We start from the raw sequence: 22084 nt of genomic DNA on the forward strand, positions 1-22084 counted from the left end.
TTTGTTATATTATGTATTCATATTATATGTCATATGGAACCTAATTTTAGACATGACAATATACAAATTGTTGCATTAAATTACTTTTCAAAGTCATTCAGATGAACCAGAGAACATTGATCTTTGGCATGCTAAGTTGCTTTAGGGCAGGTTGACCTAACCTGCATGGATGGAGCCAGGCAAGTCATCAAACCAATCAGCTGCCAACATAACGAATGTGAAATCTGACATAAGTTAATAATTCAACATTGTCAACAAAGATTTTGTTTGAAATGGCTTTCTGAGGAGTTGTCCATCTCATCTCACCTCATCCCACCATGAGAACAGTCGTGCTTGCCCTGACTCTAGCCCTTGTGGGTAAGTACATTAGTTTTTTTCTGTTCGCGGTATATCGAAGATTTTTCCTGTTCTTCATGTTTTACGTAATGCATATAATATTGTAACGATAACAATTTTAAGAGAATTGCTAATGACTGTTACGAAAATTGAATTTCACATCTTTCAGCGAGTCAAGATCTTAACTTTGGTGAGTTCCACATTTTCACACTTTTTCAATACAACATCACACTGATTGTACCATTTAGGTCAGCAATAGTTTATTGCAAAACAAAATATTTGTATGAAATATAATAATATTACATACAGTATTTACTCATTAGCAGATTAAAGGCACTATAATTATGTCTTAAATTGTTTTCTACAGCACCTGAGTTTGCTCCCAAAAATACCTATGTGTACAAGTATGAGGCAGTACACCTGAGCGGTCTGCCTGAGGAAGGGCTGGCAAGCGCAGGATCAAAACTCATCAGCAAAGTTTTAATTGGCGCAGTTGCCCAAGATATCTATGTGCTGAAGGTATGCACATTGTATCCTAAATCTAGTTGAACATTTGTATTTAAATGTTTCAAAGCACAATGTTCTTAATACTGAGTTTGCTTTTCATTGTAGCTTGTGGACCCAGAGATCTTTGAGTACAGTGGTGTCTGGCCCAAAGATCGTTTTGTTCCAGCTGCAAAGCTTACTTCAGCTCTGGCTGCTCAGCTCCAGAAACCCATCAAGTTTGAGTATGCCAATGGAGTTGTGGGAAAAATATTCTCCCCGTCTGATGTATCTACAATGGTGTTGAATATCCACAGAGGCATCTTGAACATCCTTCAGCTGAACATCAAGAAGACACAGAACGTCTATGAGCTGCAAGAGGTCTGACTTCTATCTTCTAAGGGAAAATACAAGTCCCTGCACATGATGTTCCTTTCTCATCTTCCATTTACGTTCTGCAGGCTGGAGTTCAAGGAGTGTGCAAGACCCACTATGTCATTAATGAGGACACTAAGGCTGAGCGCATCCATTTGACCAAAACCAAGGATCTGAATAACTGCCAGAAGAGACTCATGAAGGACTTTGGTTTGGCTTACACTGAAAAATGTGTGACTTGTCAGCAGGTAGGATTTCCCCCCCAAAAATCCTTATAAATAGCCTGTAGACATTTCCCACATTGTAGTGCAATGTTGCTTTCTACCTTTACAGGCTGGAAAGAACCTGAGGGGAGCTGCAGCCTACAACTACATCATGAAGCCAACTGCCAATGGTGCTCTGATCATGGAAGCCACTGTTACTGAGGTCCATCAGTTCTCTCCATTCAACGAGATGACCGGAGCTGCCCAGATGGAGGCAAAGTAAATAGACTCGCATGATGCAGACGTTTTCAGAAATGTATAATTTTATAATGCTACAAATGTTTAATATACTAATTTGTTCATTTTAAAGACAAGTCTGGACATTTGTTGAGATTCAGAAGACTCCACTTCAGCCTGCTGAAGAAGAGTATAGCCACCGTGGATGGCTGCAGTATGAGTTTGCTTCTGAGCTTCTTCAGACACCCATTCATCTTCTTAAGATACACAACCCACAGGCACAGGTAAAGTGAATACATTTAATGTGTTAAGTTTCAAATTTCACTTGACATTTATTGATAATGTGATTGATTATTGACAATGTTTATCATTCTCTTTAGGCTGTGGAGGTTCTGAATCATTTGGTGAAATACAACATTGCTGAGGTTCATGAAGATGCCCCTTTGAAGTTTGTGGAGCTAATCCAGCTGTTACGTGCAGCCCGCCTGGAGAATATTGAAGCCATCTGGTCTCAGTTCAAGGCCCAACCAGCTTTCAGGTAGGTTCTCAGTAAATGCAGTTGCTTGGACCACACTCTGACTTCTGGTGAAACAGAAAATATCAACACTTATTTTCAGACACTGGATCCTGGATGCTATTCCATCTATCGGATCTCCTGTTGCAATCCAGTTTATCAAGGAGAAGTTTATCGCTGGTGACATTTCCGTTGCTGAGGCAGCTCAAGCTCTTGTGGCTGGTGTACACATGGTGACAGCTAATATGGATAGTGTCAAGCTTGTTCAGGTAGGTACATCTTCATGTGAACATGATGTCAATTTGATAAGTACAACATCAAGTAAATGAATCACTTTTCCTCAACCAGGAACTGGCTTTTCACCACAAAATTCAAGCACAACCAGCTCTGCGTGAGGTTGCAATGCTTGGTTATGGTACCATGGTTTTCAAATACTGTAACGCAAAACCCAATTGCCCTTCTGAACTTGTAAAGGTAAAGCAAATATTTCTATATCAATCACTTGAAGGTTATTGCACATAATGAGCCACCTAATGTGTCTTTCAACCTTTACAGCCCATTCAAGATCTTGCCACTGAAGCTGCTTCTCAGGACAAAATTGATGAACTTTCTCTGCTTCTGAAAGTCCTTGGTAATGCTGGTCATCCTGCTAGTCTTAAGCCAATCACCAAGCTCCTGCCCATGCTCGGAACTGCAGCATCTGCTCTGCCTTTGAGAGTCCAGGTTGATGCAATCTTGGCCTTGAGAAATATTGCAAAAAGGGAGCCCAAATTGGTGAGCTTAATGAGTATATCAGAAAGTTTGCGGTATGTTTCAATCTATGGAGTTTATAAAGCCAACATTTGTCCTTTTGAATTAGATTCAGGAAGTGGCTGTGCAGCTCTTCACGGACAGGGCTCTCCACCCAGAACTCCGCATGGTTAGTTGCGTTGTGCTGTTTGAGACTAGGCCTTCGATGGGTCTTGTGACTACCCTTGCAAACATCCTGAAGACAGAGGAAAATCTGCAGGTGGCCAGCTTTACCTACTCTCACATGAAGTCCCTGACCAGGAGTACTGCCCCTGACTTTGCTCCAGTGTAAGACCTTTTTTCCCACAATTTGTCACAACATATATCTCTGTCTTTCATCACGGTTGATTAAACTGTTTGATTATGCATTTGTAGTGCCGCAGCATGCAATGTTGCAATGAAGATTCTCAGCTCCAAGCTGAACAGGCTGAGTAGTCGCTTCAGCAGAGCTATTCATCTGGATGCCTATCACCGTAAGGACATTTACTCATGAAAGACCTATGATTGTATTTGCCAGTGAACTTAATTAAGAAATTATAAATGGACTTACTCTGGCCTTTCTCCTATTTAAGATCCTCTGATGATTGGTGCTGCTGCCAGTGCTTTCTACATCAATGATGCTGCCACCTTATTGCCCAGAGCTGTGGTAGCCAAGTCACGCATTTACATTGCTGGAGTAGCTGCTGATGTTCTGGAGGTAAAATATATATCATGATCATGTATAAAGCATTTATATATACATATATATATATTTTTAAATTCAATTTACAATTGTTTTTTGTTTTCTGTATTTCATACTAAGAAATCACTTTCTCTTAGGCTGGAGTGGCAACTGAAGGACTCCAGGAGGCTCTTCTGAAAATGCCCCAGGCTGATGAAAATGCTGACAGGATCACAAAGATGAGACGCGTCATTAAGGCTGTATGTTTCAAGATTCTTAACAAATATTTCTACTGATGTAAAGCACAGCTTTGCGAACTAGATGTGATTATTTCTTCTTTCCACAGTTGATGGACTGGAGATCCTTGCCATTGAACAAACCTTTGGCCTCCATACATGTGAAATTCTTTGGACAGGAAATTGCCTTTGCCAACCTTGACAGGACCATCATTGATCAGGCCATTGAGGTATGGCTAAGGACATTTAAGACTTACAGCATTCATTAGGCTGAGATGAAGAATTGTGTCAACTTACATCCCTGAATAATTTCATCTATTTTCTACAGCTGGCTTCCAGTCCCTCTGCTAAATCACTGGGAGCACATGCTCTAAAAGCACTGCTGTCTGGAACCTCCTTCCAGTACGCCAAGCCCCTGCTGGCTGCAGAGGTGCGTCGCATCTTCCCCACAGCTGCTGGTCTGCCCATGGAGCTTGGTCTCTATACTGCTGCTGTGGCTGCTGCAGATATCAATGGTAAGTACTGCAAACACTTTTTTCTCTTTTATGCTCATTACTTGAGCATTGTTTGTTTATATTTTTTGTCAATAGTTAAAGCCACCTTCACACCAGCTTTGCCAGAGCCAATCCACGTTGCTCACTTGTTACAAACAGACATTCAGCTTCATGCTGAGGTCAAACCAAGGTAGGGCTAAAATCTGTATTGTCTGATTACAAATATGTTGACTTCACTGATGTCACACTGACAGGTTTATTAAACAACTGTTTTTTCTTAAAGCCTTTCTCTGCATACCTTTGCTGTGATGGGGTTGAACACTGGTTTGATGCAGGCTGCTGTGATGACAAGAGCAAAGGTCTACTCAATTTTACCTGCTAAACTAGCAGCTAGACTTGACATTGCAAATGGCAACTTTAAGATTGAGGCCTTGCCTGTACCTGCTCCTGCTCACATTGTAGCAGCACGGTAAGTCCAACCTCTTCCTTGATCAAATGTTTGAAAAAACTAACATTTCACTAATTAGTAACTTTGGTCTTACTTCAACAGAGTTGAGACCTTTGCTATTGCAAGAAATTTGGAGGATTTCCCTACTGAAAGAATTACACCCATGATTCCTGCTAAAGCCTTAGCATCGATTTCCAGGGAGAAGTTGTCATCTAAGATTTCCTCCTCTCTTGCTGATAGTTGGGTGAGTTTGTTTGCAGTATTTAATATTTTTTTATATCAATAGTCACTTAAATGCAATAGAAATGTTGTACAATTTTGTTTTCTTCTTTTACAGTCAAGATCTTCTGAAATCATTCATTCTGATCTGTCCTCCAACATCAAGTCTTACATTAAAGTATTAAAGAGGACTCTTTGTGCTAAAACCACTATTTTAGGTCTCAAAGCATGTCTTGAGGTTGCTTCTCAGAATGTGGCCTTCTTCAAAAACTCTCCACTTTATAAACTGATTGGAAAGCATTCAGCCCTTGCAACCATTGTGCCAGGCAAGAATTTTGACAAAACATGACATGCAAAAACTCTTTATACGTTGTTTTTGTTCAATTAATATATATTTTTTAATGTATTTTGGCAGCTTCTGGACCCGCCATTGAGAAACTGGAGATGGAGGTACAAATTGGCTTGAAGGCAGCTGAGAAGATCATTAAAGTAATCACTCTGAACGAAGATGATGAATCTCCCAATGCAAAAAATGTCCTGTTGAAACTGAAGAAAGTCTTGCTTGGCAAGAGTGGTACCAGATCTTCCTCCAGCTCCAGTAGTTCTCGTTCCAGCAGCTCTCGGTCATCCTCCTCATCCTCTTCTTCCTCCAGCTCATCCTCCCAGGCCAAAAGAAAGATCCTTGATATAAATGCTGTCGCACTTAACAAGAGAGTTCACAACAGCAGCAGCAGCAGCAGCAGCAGCAGCAGCAGCAGCAGCAGCAGCAGCAGCAGCAGCAGCAGCAGCAGCAGCAGCAGCAGCAGCAGGAGAAATAGCAAACTAAGCTCAAGCAGCCGTTCCTCAAGCTCCAGTTCCTCCAGTTCTTCCAGTTCCTCTAGTTCCTCCAGCTCTTCCAGCTCCTCCAGCGGTCGCCAGTCCAGAGTAATTATGCTAAAAGTATTTTCTTTGTGAAAAAAAGCTTGTTTGATTAAAATTGACTATCAAGAATATGACATAATGTGCAAATGATCCCTGTTTCCTAACAGGTAAAGATTCCAACATTCAATACGAACCATCAGAAACGGGTGAGTTCTGCTTTCACTGTAACATATACTTTAAATTGGCTTATAATTAAAATGCAAAAAGATACAGCATATCATTGTAATTTGTGTTTCACTTTCAGTCTCAAGTCATTTCTCAATCCAGCAGAAGCAGTGCTTCCAGCTTTGAGACAATCAAGAAACAGGTAACAATAATATACTGTATATAAGAAACATCCTCACCAGGATGTTTCTCATGGAATACAGGATAAATCCGGGAGTGATTGTAACACCATGTCCGTTTGTGTTTTCAGAATAAGTTCCTTGGAAATGCTGTTTCTCCTACTATGGCAATCCTCATCCGTGCTGTAAGAGTTGACCGTAAAATGCAGGGATACCAGGTTGCTGCTTACATGGACCAAGCTACATCCAGAGCACAGATCATCATTGCTGCTCTGGCTGAGGGTGACAACTGGATGATGTGTGCTGATGGTATTCTGCTCAGCCAACACAAAGTCACAGTAAGAACCAATATCTCATGGGCAATACTTTAGTTACGGTATGACACAATGTTTCTGGATGGCTTTTTGGTAGTAAACTGTACAAACCTCTCTCTCACTAGGCCAAGATAGCCTGGGGTCTTGAATGCAAAGAATATGAAACCTTTTTCACTGCAGAGACAGGTCTTGTTGCCCAGAGAGAAGCAGGTCGTTTGAGGGTTTCTTGGAACAAACTTCCCAGTGCTCTTAGACGTTATGCTAAAAGGTAGGATGTTCTCTTTATTTCTCCATAACATGGTGCTAGCTAGATCATTTACAAGTGTAACCAGCTTTTTATTTTTTACAGTGTATCTGCACATATTCCTGATGCAGCCTCCCTAGCAGGAATGGTGCAGACTAAAGCCAAAAATAGTAACAAACAGATTTCTCTGACTATGGTTGCAACATCCAAAAAGACTATTGATATCATTCTGAAATTCGCAAAGGTGAGTGGAAAATGGTTTAATTTAAAATAAATACAATTTTGTGGTTGTTTTTCAAACTCAAAATCACTGTTATCTTCTCACAAAATTATTTCTAAATTACAGATGACACTGTACAAACAGGCTGTGGTCCTTCCCATGTCTTTACCTTTCGATAACAGTGGGCTCGATCCCTTAGATGACAACATTGTTAATAGAGTCCATTACTTGTTCGCCCAGGCCAATGCAGGTGATCTGAAACACTTTAATGAATGAAAATATCTCAATATAAAAATATATATCCTAACCAATTTCTTTCTATAGCTAAATGTAGCATGGATGGAAACACACTGACTACATTCAACAACAAGAGGTACCAGAGTGAAATGCCACTCTCCTGCTACCAAGTTGTGGCTCAGGATTGCACACAAGAGCTCAAATTTATGGTTCTACTGAAGAAAGATCATGCCCATGAAAAGAACCACCTCAACGTGAAAGTAGCTAACATGTGAGTTCCATCTAAGAACAGGATGTAAAAATTTGAAAATGTATAACATTATATTTAGTTTCACCATTTGTGTCTATTTCAGTGATATTGACCTGTCTATCAAGGACAACAATGTGCTGGTGAAGGTTAATGGAATGGATATTCCAACCAACAACCTCCCATACCAACATCCAACCGGTTAGTTGTGCTACTTGAGCTGTAAAATCTTACTCTTGATTCATTTACTACAGCTATGATCTCATGAGAATACAATCCACAACGATACACCACAAATCTAACAAGGACACAAAATGACCACTATTTATTAAGGTTCCATCCAGATCAAGCAAAATGGAGATGGGGTTTCTCTCTTGGCTTCAAGCCACGGTCTTCATGAAGTGTACTTCGATAATAACTCATGGAGGGTAAGAAACCAATACAACCAACACAAAAGGCAGCGTAAAGCAAAGCAACATTTGATTACAATTCTCCTAACATTTAAATAACCTAATAAGAGATGTCCTTATTGTTGTACTAGGTCCAAGTTGTGGACTGGATGAAAGGTCAGACCTGTGGTATCTGTGGTAAAGCTGATGGGGAAGTCAGACAGGAGTTCCGCATGCCCAGTGGACGCCTGAGCAAGAGCCCAGTCAGCTTTGCCCATTCCTGGGTGCTTCCAGCTGAGAGCTGCCGTGACACCACCGGTAAAACAGTGTTCCGTATTTTACAGAGAACCGATAACTAAACTGCCGTTTTTTCTGTGAAAAGTTCAGCGTAGGTTATTATTATTCCAAACTTAACCATGAAAAGTGTATGTTGTCTGTGCAGAACTTAACCATACTTTTATATTCTAGAATGTCGTATGAAGCTTGAATCTGTAAAGCTGGAGAAGCAGATGTTTGTCAATAGCCAGGAGTCCAAATGCTACTCTGTGGAGCCTGTGCTGCGCTGTCTGAACGGTTGCCACCCAGTGAAGACCACCCCTGTCACCATTGGCTTCCACTGTCAGCCAAATGGTGAGTCTCGAATGATTGTTTTAATAAACTGCAGGGAATATAATACTTTCAAAGCACAAATCACTATGCAGTTGTTTCTGCATTTTTCTGCAATTCCTTTCTTGTCATTTTTAGATTCTATCCTGAGTCAGCTGACCAGCATCTATGAGAAGAGTGTGGACCTGAGGGAGACTGTGGATGCCCATGTGGCCTGTCGTTGTACTGCTGAGTGTGCTTAGTGCCCTGGCGGAGCAGAAACATAAAAGCTCTTAACAACAGAGTTGTAATTTAAAGGTGTCGGGATGTGTCCTTACATGTTTCATGCTTGATCAGTTAAGTTGAAATACATTTACAAAAAACGTGAAAGTCTCTGAAGTCACTATGTTACTTTTCCTCTATTGACAGGATGCAAAATGAAGGAAAACCACAAAGAAACCATAAACATTCATGAGTTTGAGTAAAAAATAATTCTACCATGCCTACTCACTTCTTAACTTTTAGAAAGGTCTGTCCTTGGCCACACAACACCTCAAGCTCATTTTTCACTATTCGGTTTCAACACAATCCAATCTGAAAAAATACATTTTAACATTAATTTAAAGAACTACACTGTATGTTATTGCATTCAGTGTAACAGCAGCATATTTCTAAAAGTACCTTTTACAACAATGTCATGTTTCAAGAAAGAAAATAATTTACATTAGTCTGTCTGACTTTCTCAGCTTTTGCACAAAACATTCATCATTAAAAAACTAGACTACACCGCAAGAAGCAGTGCAATACTACATACAATGACAATAAACACGATTCCTAAACATAGAAATAGAATCTAGCAACAAAACATTACAATCCATAATCTTTTTCTCTCTCATTCATTTACACAATCACACAGCAGCAAACACATGCTGCTCAACCAATACCCCTATATGGTACCAAAAACCTAATTGACCAGGTCTCTCAATGAATATTGAGAAGACATAAAATACATTAAGACATAAAAACTGTTTCAGAAATTCTACAGACAAACAATTTTTGTTTGGAATTTCCATATAGGTGTGTCTCTCAAGATCTCAAAAGAAATATCCATTATGCTAATTTGTGGCTTTAAATGAATCTGTGTACCCTTCGTTCTTTCATTTTTCCGTTTCAAAACCAAATCGGAGAAACAAACTTCTTTTAAAACACCCCATTTCTGCTTTTTTTGAGCCCTCCTTTCCTGTCCATACATCACATGCTTCAGCGCTGCAGAGAATCTCACCTCTTCCCCTTTCTCCTCCATGTCACTATATCTAAACTCACATTACCCTTTATACACAGGGGGTGTCTGCGGACATTACTTACACACAGTACCCCTCTCCGCAATCAGTAGGCACCCCTTTAGGCATTGGCCAGCTACCAAGCCAGACATGCTTATTATCAACGCTCCATTTAAAACATGCTTTTTAGCACTCCCTATCAAGCACTGAATTAGTGAATTTGAAATTGTGTTTTGCAAGTCTCATTATGAAATTAAAGGTATCCTCAGTATGTCTGGTTTATGCATTGTATATCATTGAGTCTAATGAATTTTATGGATTTGTGTATGTCTGTTGCAACAACTGGACATGTTATATAAACATATACATTAGTTCTAGATGTGCAGTAGTCAACAATGGGATGTGGGACCAGGTGTGGGTCGACCATGGGAAGGAGTTTTACCTGTGCCTGTACATGCAGGAAATACCCCGAAAAACTATGAAGCTTGCAGCCATCTTGAACTGTGCACTGAATGTGCCTGTACCTCCACATTTCCACCAGAATTCCAAGACTTCATCAAAATATTACAACAATCACAATCAAAAACTTAATTTTCCCGTTTTGGTTTTAAAACACAAAAACCGCTACAGAACTAGTGATTTCTGTTGTTCTTTTTCCCCGTTTTTCCGTTCTGTTTTAGAACAGAAAAACCCCAAAACAAGTTTGTTTTTTAAACGGAAAAATGAAAGAACGAAGGGTACACGGATTTAAATGGAACCGTTTTTCTCTCCTCTGAGGGTATCTTCTCCTCCATTCAGATTCCTGTGCTGGAAGGTGACATCCCCATTTAAGACAATGCCCAATTCCTGCAGGCTTCCTCTCTTTGGTTGGACTGTGCTTGGACTGGGGATACAATTTTCACAGCATTAGATAAAAGTTTTTTCGGCCAATGAGTATTATTCTGTTCTGTTATGAGAAGACTGTGACACAGACTGTGACAATGGTAAAAGTACCTGTTTTCTGGGATAAGGCGTAGTGTACTTTGCAGGTCGGCTGTGGATGGCGTTTTCATTTGGGAAGCTCTAGGTGTTGAGGAAGTTGTGTGGGATAGTGACTTATCCAGTTGAACTGTTGACACAGTTTTAACCTCTGGCTCAGTACCTGCCAGAAGATGATGGTCATGAATAATACACTGAACTGCACAATATTACGTATTGATAAACATTCTGAAGCTTCCTACTTTTAGTGACAGTAGACATGTCTAAAGTACATAATTTTTAGATCCATTTCTTTTCAATGTTGTTTATAAGGAACAGCTAGGTATGGTTAAATATACTGATGATGGTTTTCAGGTGATCAGTACTTACAGACTGACAAGGCACTCTGAGACTTTGACATCTGAGATTTATTTTGGTCAGCAAAGGGAGTCAAGTTCAAAAACTGGTGTTTGAGCCACGAGGCACGATCCTCCTCAAAGGTTTGTCTCTACAGAACAAATAGGGTAAAATAAGTCTCACTTGCTAAAAATAACTTCTTTCCATCTTAATATACCTTGTCAACATTAAACAGAACTGGGATTATAAAACTGAAAGCTTTTCTTATCCTGTATCCTCGTATCCTGTAAAAAGTCCATAGTCATCTTCAATCAGTTACCCTTAACAGCAATTCCATGTTATTTGACCTGATAACTAAAACAAACACGATGTCAAACATATCAAAGGTAGGCTCCATGCACCTCATGGCCAAGTCTAATTGCTGCCTCCGTGAAGTTCCTCCTCTCAGTCTCAAAGTTCCTCCTCTGTTCTTCGAAGACCCTCCACTCCTGTTTGAGGCGCTCCTTTTCCTCCAGCATGTAGCAGTCATTGAGCAAGGCTGACGTCTCCTCGTCACACGGCGTGCTCAACTGTTGCTGCAAGGGTGGACGACGAGCAGAGCAGGAAATATGAGTGACGCACAGCATACCGTATTTTTCGGAAATGAAACCACGGTTTTACCCTGAATTAAAAGGTTTCTTGTGGTGGTGCGGTTTATATTTCGGAGCGGCTTAAGGGCGTTTTTATTACAAAACAACAGTATATTTTTTTTTTCGTGAATGCAATTTAGCGTTAACCCGTTAAGGAGGAGTAACGTCGCACATATGTGATCGTTCGAATGCAGGTCTCACAGCGTAACGTCGCATATGCGATTTCGAACATTCCAACTGAATACTTTCCGATGGACAAAAACTATGCCACAAACGCTTTAGTATAGCTTCAAATTGTACTAATGAGAAGGCAAACGAGTAACACTTGCAGGTAGTAGCATTGCTACGAGTATTATACTAGTTAACTTAGCCCAGAAGCTAACTAAAGCTTGCTAGTTACCGTTTCGGAAAAATAACTTTGCTAGGGGGACCGTCGGAAATATTTTGAAATCACGGGTCTAAAGGTAAATATTAGTTAAAGGTCACATGAAATGCTGTTTTTGGATGCTTTTATATAGGCCTTAGTGGTCCCCTAATACTGTATCTGAAGTCTCTTTCCCGAAATTCAGCCTTGGTGCAGAATTATAGCCACTACGAGTAGTCCCACAATGAGCTTTCCTCAGAATGCGCTGTTTCTGTGTCTGTAACTTTAAATGCTAATGAGGAGGAGAGAGGCGGCACCATGCGCTAATGTTTACAGTGGATATATCGCAATGGCTCGAAGACCCGTTGCTGTAAAATGCCTCGAATTTGACCATTCTCATCTGATAACCCAGGTTTGCAGAGCTGCACACTCAGTCATTTCAATGTGGGGAAAGACGGATATTGCGCGCGCCATAACACCAACAGCAGAACGGTTATCCACATAACAAGGAAGTGTACAACACTGCGTTACAGAATGTGTATTTACACACATACTTGATGCTATCTACCTTTACATTAGCGACAGTACCTCAACTGTTAGCTGCAGAGCTAATGTTACAGCCAGATTCTACGGGTAGCAAGCTAGGTAACTATATAGTAAGCAACAAAATTATATAGCGTTAGCAGATTTACTTGTCCGAGGTTTGTAGCTGGACCAAGGAGAGTTAGTACTGGTCAAGAATTACATTTCAGACGGTCAAGCAAGGCCAACTTTGTATTGGCTCAAGTTAAGGAAACAGTGGTGGCTTAAATGTTTGGCACAGACATGCAAACCTTTGGGAAGTTGTGTCGGCGCATTTCCAGCAAAAATAAAATGAAGATACTGGTTGTGCAGAGGCTCGGATGAAGGAACTAAAAAAAGACTTGTTTTCATTTGTACATCCAAGCACTGAGCAACTGTTATGCTTCGTTCGTTTGCTCGCCATGATGTCTCTCCAGGAAAAACCGATATCGCACTTGCCCTTGCACGGTCGTAGCTCAGTTTCTCATGGGCGGGCCAGATTATCTGGGCGGGCAAAGCAGAGAAAGGGGAGGTAACCTTGCTCCTTGTGATGTCACACAATGGCATGCTGTAAGATCTCCTACACTCGTGCATTGCTTGCAGGGGTGCAAACTCGTCACCTTTCGGCGAAAATCGCAGTTTTTGATCCAGAATAGGTCATTTGTGTGATTTGTGTAGATCTGCAATGAAAAAAGGGGGGGAGGGGGTAGCCTAATAATTATAGTCAGAATATGAGTCTGAAACCGCTCAATTGGATATACCTACAACCAATCAGAGCAACGCAGTTTGTTGTTCAACCCAAGCGCTCTTTGGTGACGTGATTGATTACGTTACTGTTGATCATCTGTCCATCATCATATAAAGCCCACCCTGACAATTTGATTGGTCCGAACAGCTCCTGTTCGGACATACTTTTTCCCCAACCGAGCTACCCCAGACCCAACTTCCAGATAAAATGTTGGCGGGGCTGAGTTGGGCTGGCAGCCAGGCTATAGCCTAACTATATTGCAGGCAGTTCTGCTATACCTGTGTGGGGCACATATAGGCTACCCAGAGCAAGCTAAAGGTGCAGTCATGGACAGAGATTTGATCGTATTGTATTTTAGGCTGGTGAATGACCGTGGTAAAGTTGGTTTGAAGTTTGACATTCAACAGATATTCGGACGCCCAGTATTGTGTTATTTTAACCGGTGTTAGCACCTCTACGACCGGCAGCTTAGCCAATGCTTTTGGCTGCCTAAACAACGCGTATGTTTAGGGGCCATCAACAAATTGTACGTTTCAAAAGTCAATAGCTTCTCAACAACATGAACTAGAAGCATCAAAATAATGTTTAATTGTTGAAAATGTATGCATTCATGCTGCACAGCCATTATTTTGTTCATTTTCATCTCAAGTTATTAAAAATTAATTCTTTATTCAAAATACACCTTAAAACTTCAACAGCTTTTTGGTCATGTGACCTTTAATCCTCAAATTAATTTCAGAGTATTCACTGACTATGCATATATAATATATATTGAGAAATATATATTCCCCGAGGAGCATACCCCGGACCCCCGAGGGGGTTCGGATCCTTTTCACCTTTTTCATCCCTGGTGAGTTTGCACCCCTGTGGTATCATTGTTCCCGTATCAAGTGCGTCATATATTCCAGTGCGGTTTATACTCCGATTTACAAATACAAAGCTCCCATTCAGGTGGGGTGTGGTTTATATAAAATGTGACTTATTTTCCGAAAAATACGGTAGTTAACGTTCATTGATGGGAAATTTAGTTATTTTACCAGAAACATGCCTTTCAATCCCATTTTGTCAACATAGTGTGAAAATAGGTTTTCAGAGGTAGAAATAATTACAGCTTTTGCAACCTATCCAAGTAACCTGCCAATGTCCAGAGAAATATATATATTTTTTTAAATATATATATATATATATAATTATATATATATATTTTTTGTATTCTGTAAAAAAAAAAATACCTGCAAGAGCTGCTGCTGTGTGTGGATGAAGTCTTTGCACTGCTGAATCTCCAGTTTCAAACTGTGCATCTCCTCCTCGTGAGCCTCTCTGGGGATGGTGTCCATGTTGGCTCTATCTCCGTTCAAGGACGCTAAACAGCAACCATGTCAAACCCGTAGCATTAATCCTCGCAACAAATACTTTTCGATTTGTGATTGTGTTTGTATCAAGTAACCATAACTAAAACCCCCAAATTAAGTGTTACCTCACTGAAAAAAGAGAATGGAAACTAAAAACTTGTCCAGGGGGGCCCTGTGATTTACATTATAGGGACCAGGTTTAGATAAATGGAGAACAGGTCAGTGGATAACTACCATATATTCAATATTAATAGTAAAAAGCTCTGTTTTACTCTTGCTTGTCGAGGTTATTAAAGGAAATGCCGTAAAGTTATTGTGCATGAAAACATTGCACCTACAGAAGGCCAGTCATAAGTAAAGTCTCAGTATGGCTGGCCCTCTGTAGGTACTGTGATGATATTGTATACAATTACACTGTTATAAATAATACACTGAACTGTATTCAGTCCGTCAAACTCCTGAAGTTTGCGGACGACACCACCCTTATTGGGCTCATCTCTGGTGGAGACGAGTCTGATTATAGGTGGGAAGCGGCCAACCTGGTGACCTGGTGCAGCCAGAACAACCTAAAGCTCAATGCTCTTAAGACAGGGGAGATGGTTGTGGACTTCAGGAAGAACACAGCCCCACTCACCCCCATCACCCTGTGTGACTCCCCAGTCAACACTGTGGAGTCCTTCCGCTTCCTGGGCACTATCCTCTTCCAGGAGCTCAAGTGGGAACTGAACATCGGCTCCCTCATCAAGAAAGCACAACAGAGGATGTACTTCCTTCGGCAGCTGAAGAAATTCAACCTGCCAACGACAATGATGGTGCACTTCTACTCAGCCATCATTGAGTCCATCCTCACCTCCTCCATCACCGTCTGATACGCTGCTGCCACTGCCAAGGACAAGAGCAGGCTGCAGCGTATCATCCGCACTGCTGAGAAGGTGATTGGCTGCAATCTGCCTACCCTCGAGGACCTGCACACCTCAAGGACCCTGAGGCGAGCAAGGAAGATTGTGAGGGCTCGTCCCACCCTGGACACTCCCTGTTTCAGTCACTCCCCTCCATTGGGGAGTGACTGGACCAATACCTCAAGCTAAAAAAACAGTTTCTTCCCTTCCGCTGTTGGATCCTTCAACAAGGGCAAGAGTTCACTTCATTTTGCACTGCATTAAAAAATTGTATCTTGTATTTTTTGTAATATTTGTATTTTTTGTCATATTTGTATTTTTGGTATTTTTATATCGTAAATTACGGCAACTTATATTTTATTTTATTGTACATTTTATTTAATTCTAATTCCACTTAGTACTGCTAGTTTATGTACCTTTAGTATAGATAGTCCACATATTTAAATTTTAGGTTCCTCTATGTTTATCGTATGCACCTTGCTGCCAAAGCAAATTCCTTGTCTGTGCAAACTTTCATGGCAAATAAATCCCTAATAAATCTAGTAATATAATGTGCACCACACATTATGAAGTCAGTGACTAGCTAATGGACATCTGGCTGGTCTTGTATTCGCTACTACCACAGAGACTACCTTGGCTGTCGAGTCTCTCCATGTGGCTCTTGAGTCTCCTCCACTGCAGACGGATGCTGTTGGTCAGTTTCTCCCGTGCAAGCTCACACGACAGCTCCAGGTTCTCCCTGCTAGAGTCGAATACCTCCTCCTCCTCTGAGCCAGCCTGCGACATGAGGTGACGTTCAGCATCCACTCTTATTATTTGGAAGCGGTTTAGGGTCAATTGTTGCCGGGCAGTTTGTTATTCTCAAGCCATCTACAGTTTTGTGTTTGATGAAACCCAAGGGGACTTATAATGCTAATGTGAAAACTTAAACACTGAGCTTCCTATTGACACGGCACACTAAAAAGCGTGGAAAGATATAAGCCACTACTGGACCAACCTGTTCATGATCGTCATTGGGTTTCTCGTCTCTGAAAGTCTGTTTCCTCTGGCTCAAAATGGACACCATCTCCCTCTTCATCTGTTGTAAGACTTTCTTCAGCTCTGCATTCTCCCCCACCAGATCCTTCTGGCGGCTGTCGTAGTCATTCAGAAGGGTCTTGTACATCTCACCCTCGTGCCTGAGAAAAACGAATCAACCTAATTTAATTTCTGACAGTCTTTCAGTTGTAAGGTCAAAATAATGGTGTATATTTAACCAGTGCAACAAGAACATCATTTTAACTACATAAGCCCCTTTTTATTTTATTTAAATGCGACTTAATTAAAGAAGTCTGAATTTGTGCACTGTAAGTACCTTCCCTCGGTTTTACCCGTTTTCCAAAGGCTTCTTTTCCCATCAGACCGTCCTATGTAGTTTAATACTTCAATGGCTGCGAATAATAAAGAATGATTAACAATGTATTCTAATGAGGACAGCAGGATGTGGAAAATGTATCTATCTACGATTTGGTGTGTTTTAAATTCTCACAATATAGCCTAGTGTTATTACATTGCTTCTTCTCTTTTTTGTCGATCAGAAGTTGATTCAGGCGCTCTTTCAGTTTACTGAACTCTCTCTCTTTCCTCTTCATGTCATGATTGTACTGAGTGGCTCGACTAGCGATTATGTTCTGATGTTTCTGCACCTGGTAAGGCAACAATGGACGTTAATATTACAGTTAGCATGCTCTTTTTCTCTCGTGTGAGTAGGTATTTGATTTTGTTCAAAGTTGGAAAAGGAGAGGTGCAAACCTGTTCCACATCTCAGCTGAACTCTGAATTCAAACATACCTCTTCTTTTTCATTTTTCAGGCAGTTCTGCAAGCTCTTCACCTTCAACTGTAACTGGCGCTCTCTCTCAAGCAGTCCAGTGTTCTCCCTTCTACACAGTTCAAGTTGATCCTGCGAGGACACAAAACAGACGCTGAAGCCAAGTTTCATTCGATAACCAAAGAAAAGCTTCCGGGAACAATCCCTCCGAACGTTCAAAACAAACATGCACGCCGACTAGGATTGCCCAGGCGTTGACGGGAGTGAGCGGTTCATGACAGACAAGTGGTCTACCTTCAACCTGGCATAGCTGTGCTGTAGATATTCCATATTGCTGCTGGCCTTGAGCTGCTCTACTTCCAAGTCCTCCACAGCTCGCAGGCTCTGCCGGTGCAGCCGAAGCAGGTCATACATGCTGTTCAGCACAGCCACGTTGTTCAGCTTCCAGATCCCCTTCGACTCAACGCCCACCGACAGCAGTCCCAGTGAGGACATCTCCTACATTGGGACAGCAATATATACATATGTTTTTATTTAATTGTATTTATATTTATGTTCTTATAATATATTTGGTTTGTATGTTCATATGTGTTAATGTGATGTGTGGCACCTGTGTTAACCAAATTTCCTAAGGGATGAATGAAACACTGAAAAGCACTGATCGCATGTGTGGCTCAGAGATTGGATGTGTGGCTTAGCTCATAGCTCAGGGTTTCCCACAGCACTTTACAGTTAAGCCGGCCGCCTAAACAGCACACGCCTGCCGCATTAACTACGTTGTAAAGAAAAAAAATATCCGCCGTGTTACTCTGGCCTGTTTTCTCCCTTCCATTCCAAAATGTTAATGCCACACATCAAAAAAAGACTTAATGTGCGTACATATTAATGTGATGTGAAAGTGATTTATGCCACTGCTCAACATTAAACAATACACTCATCAGATTAAAACTATCACTGAATGTATTCCTCTTAATGTCATTAGAATTAAATTGACAGTGACAATAGGTGCAGTTTACCTGATTGATGTAGCAGAGGCATTCTGACATGTTCTCCTCAGTGCAAAAGGCACTTGGCTCGTTGTAGGGGTGTTTGGACATTGGCAGAGTGAGCACAGATTGTTGGCAGAGCTGCCTTAAAGGAGACATTCTGTATCTGGAAGAAGTGCATATGTCCTTGATTTCTGAAGAGGACAAATGACATGGAATGTTGACATTTTGTTCATGTTTTAGTACATTTACATTTAGTCATATAGCAGACGCTCTTATCCAGAGCGACTTACAGTAAGTACAGGGACATTCCCCCCAAGGCTAGTAGGGTGAAGTGCCTTGCCCAGGGACAGAATGTCATTTGTCACGGCCTGGAATCGAACCGGCAACATTCTGATTAATAGCCCGATTCCCTAACCACTCAGCCGTCTGACCCCCGCAAAAAGTATCCCTTTTCATTACCAAATAACATACAGATCCTACAAAGATTGAAATGATGTGTAAATGTATTGGGTAGGCCTATAAACATGCTTGTGTAATAGAGTAAAAACCAAGGCAATATTCCTTTGGCATGTGTGTGGTCTGGAATTGAGGTTAGTTTCACACACACTCTTTAAATAGCATTAATCGGTTACTTCTGACAATTTAATCTTCTCCTTCACACTAGAGGCCTGATTTATGTAGAGCACCGATGAAGAGACAAGACAAGAGTAAGTTGTGGTTATTCGTGTAAGCAACTCATCAATTTAACAATATCTACTGTGTACTACAGAACACATGTGTGTGTTGTTTTATAAGACAGTACTCACCTACTGAAGACTCAGGCATTGTTGCAGTGTGTTCCTCACCCTCTAGGCAACAAACAGCCTACAGAGCTCACGAAATGTGTCTGGATCATCAGCTTTGCGCAAGCAGACACATGCAGCTCACCAATTCACCTACGCAGACAGCTCCTAAAATAGAGGGTTCAGATTAGCAGCACCAAACAGTGCACATGGCACATGGGATTACACAAGGCAGTGGATGATCACAGAGAATGGAAACAAGCTAGCCTAAAATTGAGAGATGAGACCGAAGGGGGGGATTAGGATGGTCACAGCCAAATCATTTATCAGCGGTAATGAACTGTGTTGCACAGTGAGGCAAATTTGGGTTGTAAATTTAAAGACATTAAATTAAATGTCTGAGAGTCTTTAAATCAACAGATTGAGCCATAAAATGGAGCTCGACTACCATTAATGATGCTCATTCAATACAATATGGCATATGGGACAAGAACTAGGCTGGATAACAAAAAAGGTCAAGATCCGGCCATTGTGCTCAAGTTCTAGGCTAATCATATCATAGTTGCATTTATTTGTGTTTGAAGTACAACAGCTTCACGTGAAATAAAGCACACATTTAAGAATGTAACATTCAACATCTTGCCTTGCCTTTTTTTTGCAGCCTAATCAAAAACATATGGTGTAGGCCTACCTTTCTACAGAAAAAGACAAATACTTGAGACTGTCAATCCACTAAACATTGCTCTCTTTGCAAACTTCAGTTCGATCAGAAAATATTTTTTGAGGTTTTAGACTTCCTAAACTAGTTAGCCTAACAGTAGAGCTGGCTACCCTATTCATTTAACATTTAAACTAAGATTTTCAGAACTAGCTAACATTTAGAGGTAAAACAAAAACACTCTTTAAGATGAAATCACATGTTGAAATGAAATGTTTAATAGCAAATGGTTAAGAGCTGAAATTGTGTTTTATAGTCAGTCCATTAGTGCCTTATGGTGATACTTGTAATAATGTAATGGAATCACAGGACAGATGGCCAGCCTACAAGGCTTAGCTACTCAGACATTTAATTAACTGGCCATTATTTCACTTCCTAAACCAGATTACATTTTTGCTTCTGTAAATTACCCTCAAGTCTTCCATCTAAGGAAAGCATGCAATTTTTGTTAGATGTTTGAGGTGTTACTGTATGCCACGTAGCTAACGAGGCCACTACATGGTTGAAAGTAAAAAGGGGGCACAACACAACTTTCAGGACAGCATCCAAGAACGAGACTAAAACAAGACTGTGTGTGCCTACTAATGTAAAGTTCGAAACAGATACTGTACAGTAGTAGTCCTCTTTTTGAAACGCGACATAGTTAGCTGTAATAAATTAACTAACGTTAACACACAATGAAACGTGCAGGCAGCTAATGTTGTTCCAACACAACCATTTTTCACAATCACAAGTACTAGGTAGCCCCTATTACTAGCATTAACCTAACCCTAGTGGCCTAGCCTTGTGTTATGACAGAGGACTGAGAGCTCGAACTCAGCTGTCAAACCAAAAAGCTTCTAGCTTTGGCTGGAAAAATTATATCGCGCCAATCAATCCAACGTAATTGGGTCACCAAAAACATACAATCAGATTTGTAACCCAAGTATGCGTCAAATAATTTCACTTACGTTTTCATACCATTATAAGAATTTGAAATTATTGTCCGTCTTTCTAAAATATGCTTTAGTGACCTGCCTCTATCACTAGCTAGCTTGTCCACTTGCTACCCGGACTCGGAGAGAAACTGACAAGCCAAACAGTACTGTGATTTGTTAAGGCGTTGTTAGGCAACCAAATCCTGCTTTCTTGATTGGCTGTAATCCCAGTCTGTTGACCTTAACAGCAAACTTTGGGTCAGCGGTAGTACCTTCAAAACATCCATGGCCTGGGGATGCAGTCCTGTAATGCAGTTATTTTTTTGTCTTCAAATTAACCTTGATGCCTTCCATTGAATCATTTTTTGAAAGGCTGACGCTGCGTGTCCCAAAGTTACCTTAATTTTTCAGATCCAGTATTTCGCATGTCGCATTATATTAATGAAACAGACACATCAAGATCTACTAATTTAAATTTCTGTGCTTTATTCACAGTTTTTCACAATTGCTAATACACATTTCTTGAAACAGTCAACCATTTTCTCAAAACTGTAAACACAAAACCAAATATTCAAACTCAATTTTCCAAAACCTCTGACTCTTCTGGCAAAACAAACACTCGCCCCCAGACCATGTAACCTGTGCTCAAAATCAAACAATGCTGTCAGATCATAAACACAGCAAATCAATATATAAACACCATGGAGCAATCATTTGACACGACACATAAAAATGGAGAACACAACATCCAGGACATGTAGTTCCATGTAAAGACAAATTTGTTTATGTATACACAGTAAATGCATTTACGTAGCAATAAAGATAATTTATTTTGGATTTTGAAACACTGGATTTTGGTGTTTCAACACCCATTGACACTTTCCTGATGTATGACTATGTTTAGCCTGTGTACTGCACCTCTGTTTTGCCAACCGTCTCTGGAGGAGGGGATCCCTCACTGAATTGCTCCTCCCAAGGTTTCTTCAATTTTCTCTCCTCCTTTTCCGAGAGTTTTTCCCTGTCTTCCTTGAGGGTTGAGGTTGGCTGGGTGGCAGTTCTTTCAGAATGACCCTGGTATATGGGTTTCAGTCATAGACCTTTCACCGCCACACAGAGAAAAACTCTTCAATTGGGTTGAGAAAAGGGCTGTGTGGTGGAAGGTAAACATTTACAGTAAAAAATGCTGGTTGATGTTGAACTATTGTATATAGACACCACAGTGAAAGGTGACATTGTCCCAAACCACCATTAGAAGTGTGAACAATTTTGAGTCATTGTGTTTTACA

General features: G+C 40.7%; 2 protein-coding genes across 4 annotated transcripts; one reads left to right on the forward strand and one right to left on the reverse strand.

Annotated features, from left to right (window-relative positions):
* The first annotated feature begins 305 nt into the window (after positions 1-305).
* On the forward strand, positions 306-9109 carry LOC124478564 (vitellogenin-like). Its single transcript, XM_047036865.1, has 35 exons — positions 306-357; positions 506-526; positions 704-855; positions 949-1200; positions 1281-1442; positions 1528-1676; positions 1768-1918; positions 2015-2172; positions 2252-2417; positions 2497-2622; positions 2704-2922; positions 3008-3225; positions 3313-3410; positions 3510-3634; positions 3757-3858; positions 3945-4064; positions 4163-4349; positions 4425-4518; positions 4612-4797; positions 4879-5020; positions 5114-5321; positions 5411-5555; positions 5754-5919; positions 6024-6062; positions 6161-6223; positions 6332-6538; positions 6640-6782; positions 6864-7002; positions 7105-7228; positions 7303-7486; positions 7569-7663; positions 7796-7890; positions 8004-8169; positions 8320-8481; positions 8596-9109. The coding sequence occupies exons 1-35, from the start codon at positions 318-320 to the stop codon at positions 8697-8699; spliced, it is 4908 nt and encodes a 1635-aa protein (XP_046892821.1). The 5' UTR covers positions 306-317; the 3' UTR covers positions 8700-9109.
* LOC124478563 (afadin- and alpha-actinin-binding protein-like) lies at positions 8731-20956 on the reverse strand. 3 transcript variants are annotated; one of them, XM_047036862.1, is made up of 14 exons: positions 20842-20942; positions 19188-19331; positions 18409-18572; positions 17687-17890; positions 17414-17524; positions 17133-17268; positions 16938-17013; positions 16581-16761; positions 16216-16360; positions 14565-14695; positions 11432-11605; positions 11064-11181; positions 10710-10857; positions 8731-10599 (listed from the first exon to the last, which is right to left on the reverse strand). In XM_047036862.1, the coding sequence occupies exons 2-14, from the start codon at positions 19204-19206 to the stop codon at positions 10464-10466; spliced, it is 1743 nt and encodes a 580-aa protein (XP_046892818.1). In that variant the 5' UTR covers positions 19207-19331; positions 20842-20942; the 3' UTR covers positions 8731-10463. The 3 variants fall into 3 exon arrangements, with proteins under 3 accessions (XP_046892818.1, XP_046892819.1, XP_046892820.1); XM_047036863.1 differs by having other exon boundaries at positions 8732-10599; positions 20832-20956; XM_047036864.1 differs by lacking the exons at positions 19188-19331; positions 20842-20942 and adding an exon at positions 18672-18703 and having other exon boundaries at positions 8732-10599.
* Positions 20957-22084: the final 1128 nt, after the last annotated feature.

This window comes from Hypomesus transpacificus, chromosome 16 (assembly GCF_021917145.1).
Source record: "Hypomesus transpacificus isolate Combined female chromosome 16, fHypTra1, whole genome shotgun sequence".
Classification (NCBI taxonomy): domain Eukaryota; kingdom Metazoa; phylum Chordata; class Actinopteri; order Osmeriformes; family Osmeridae; genus Hypomesus; species Hypomesus transpacificus.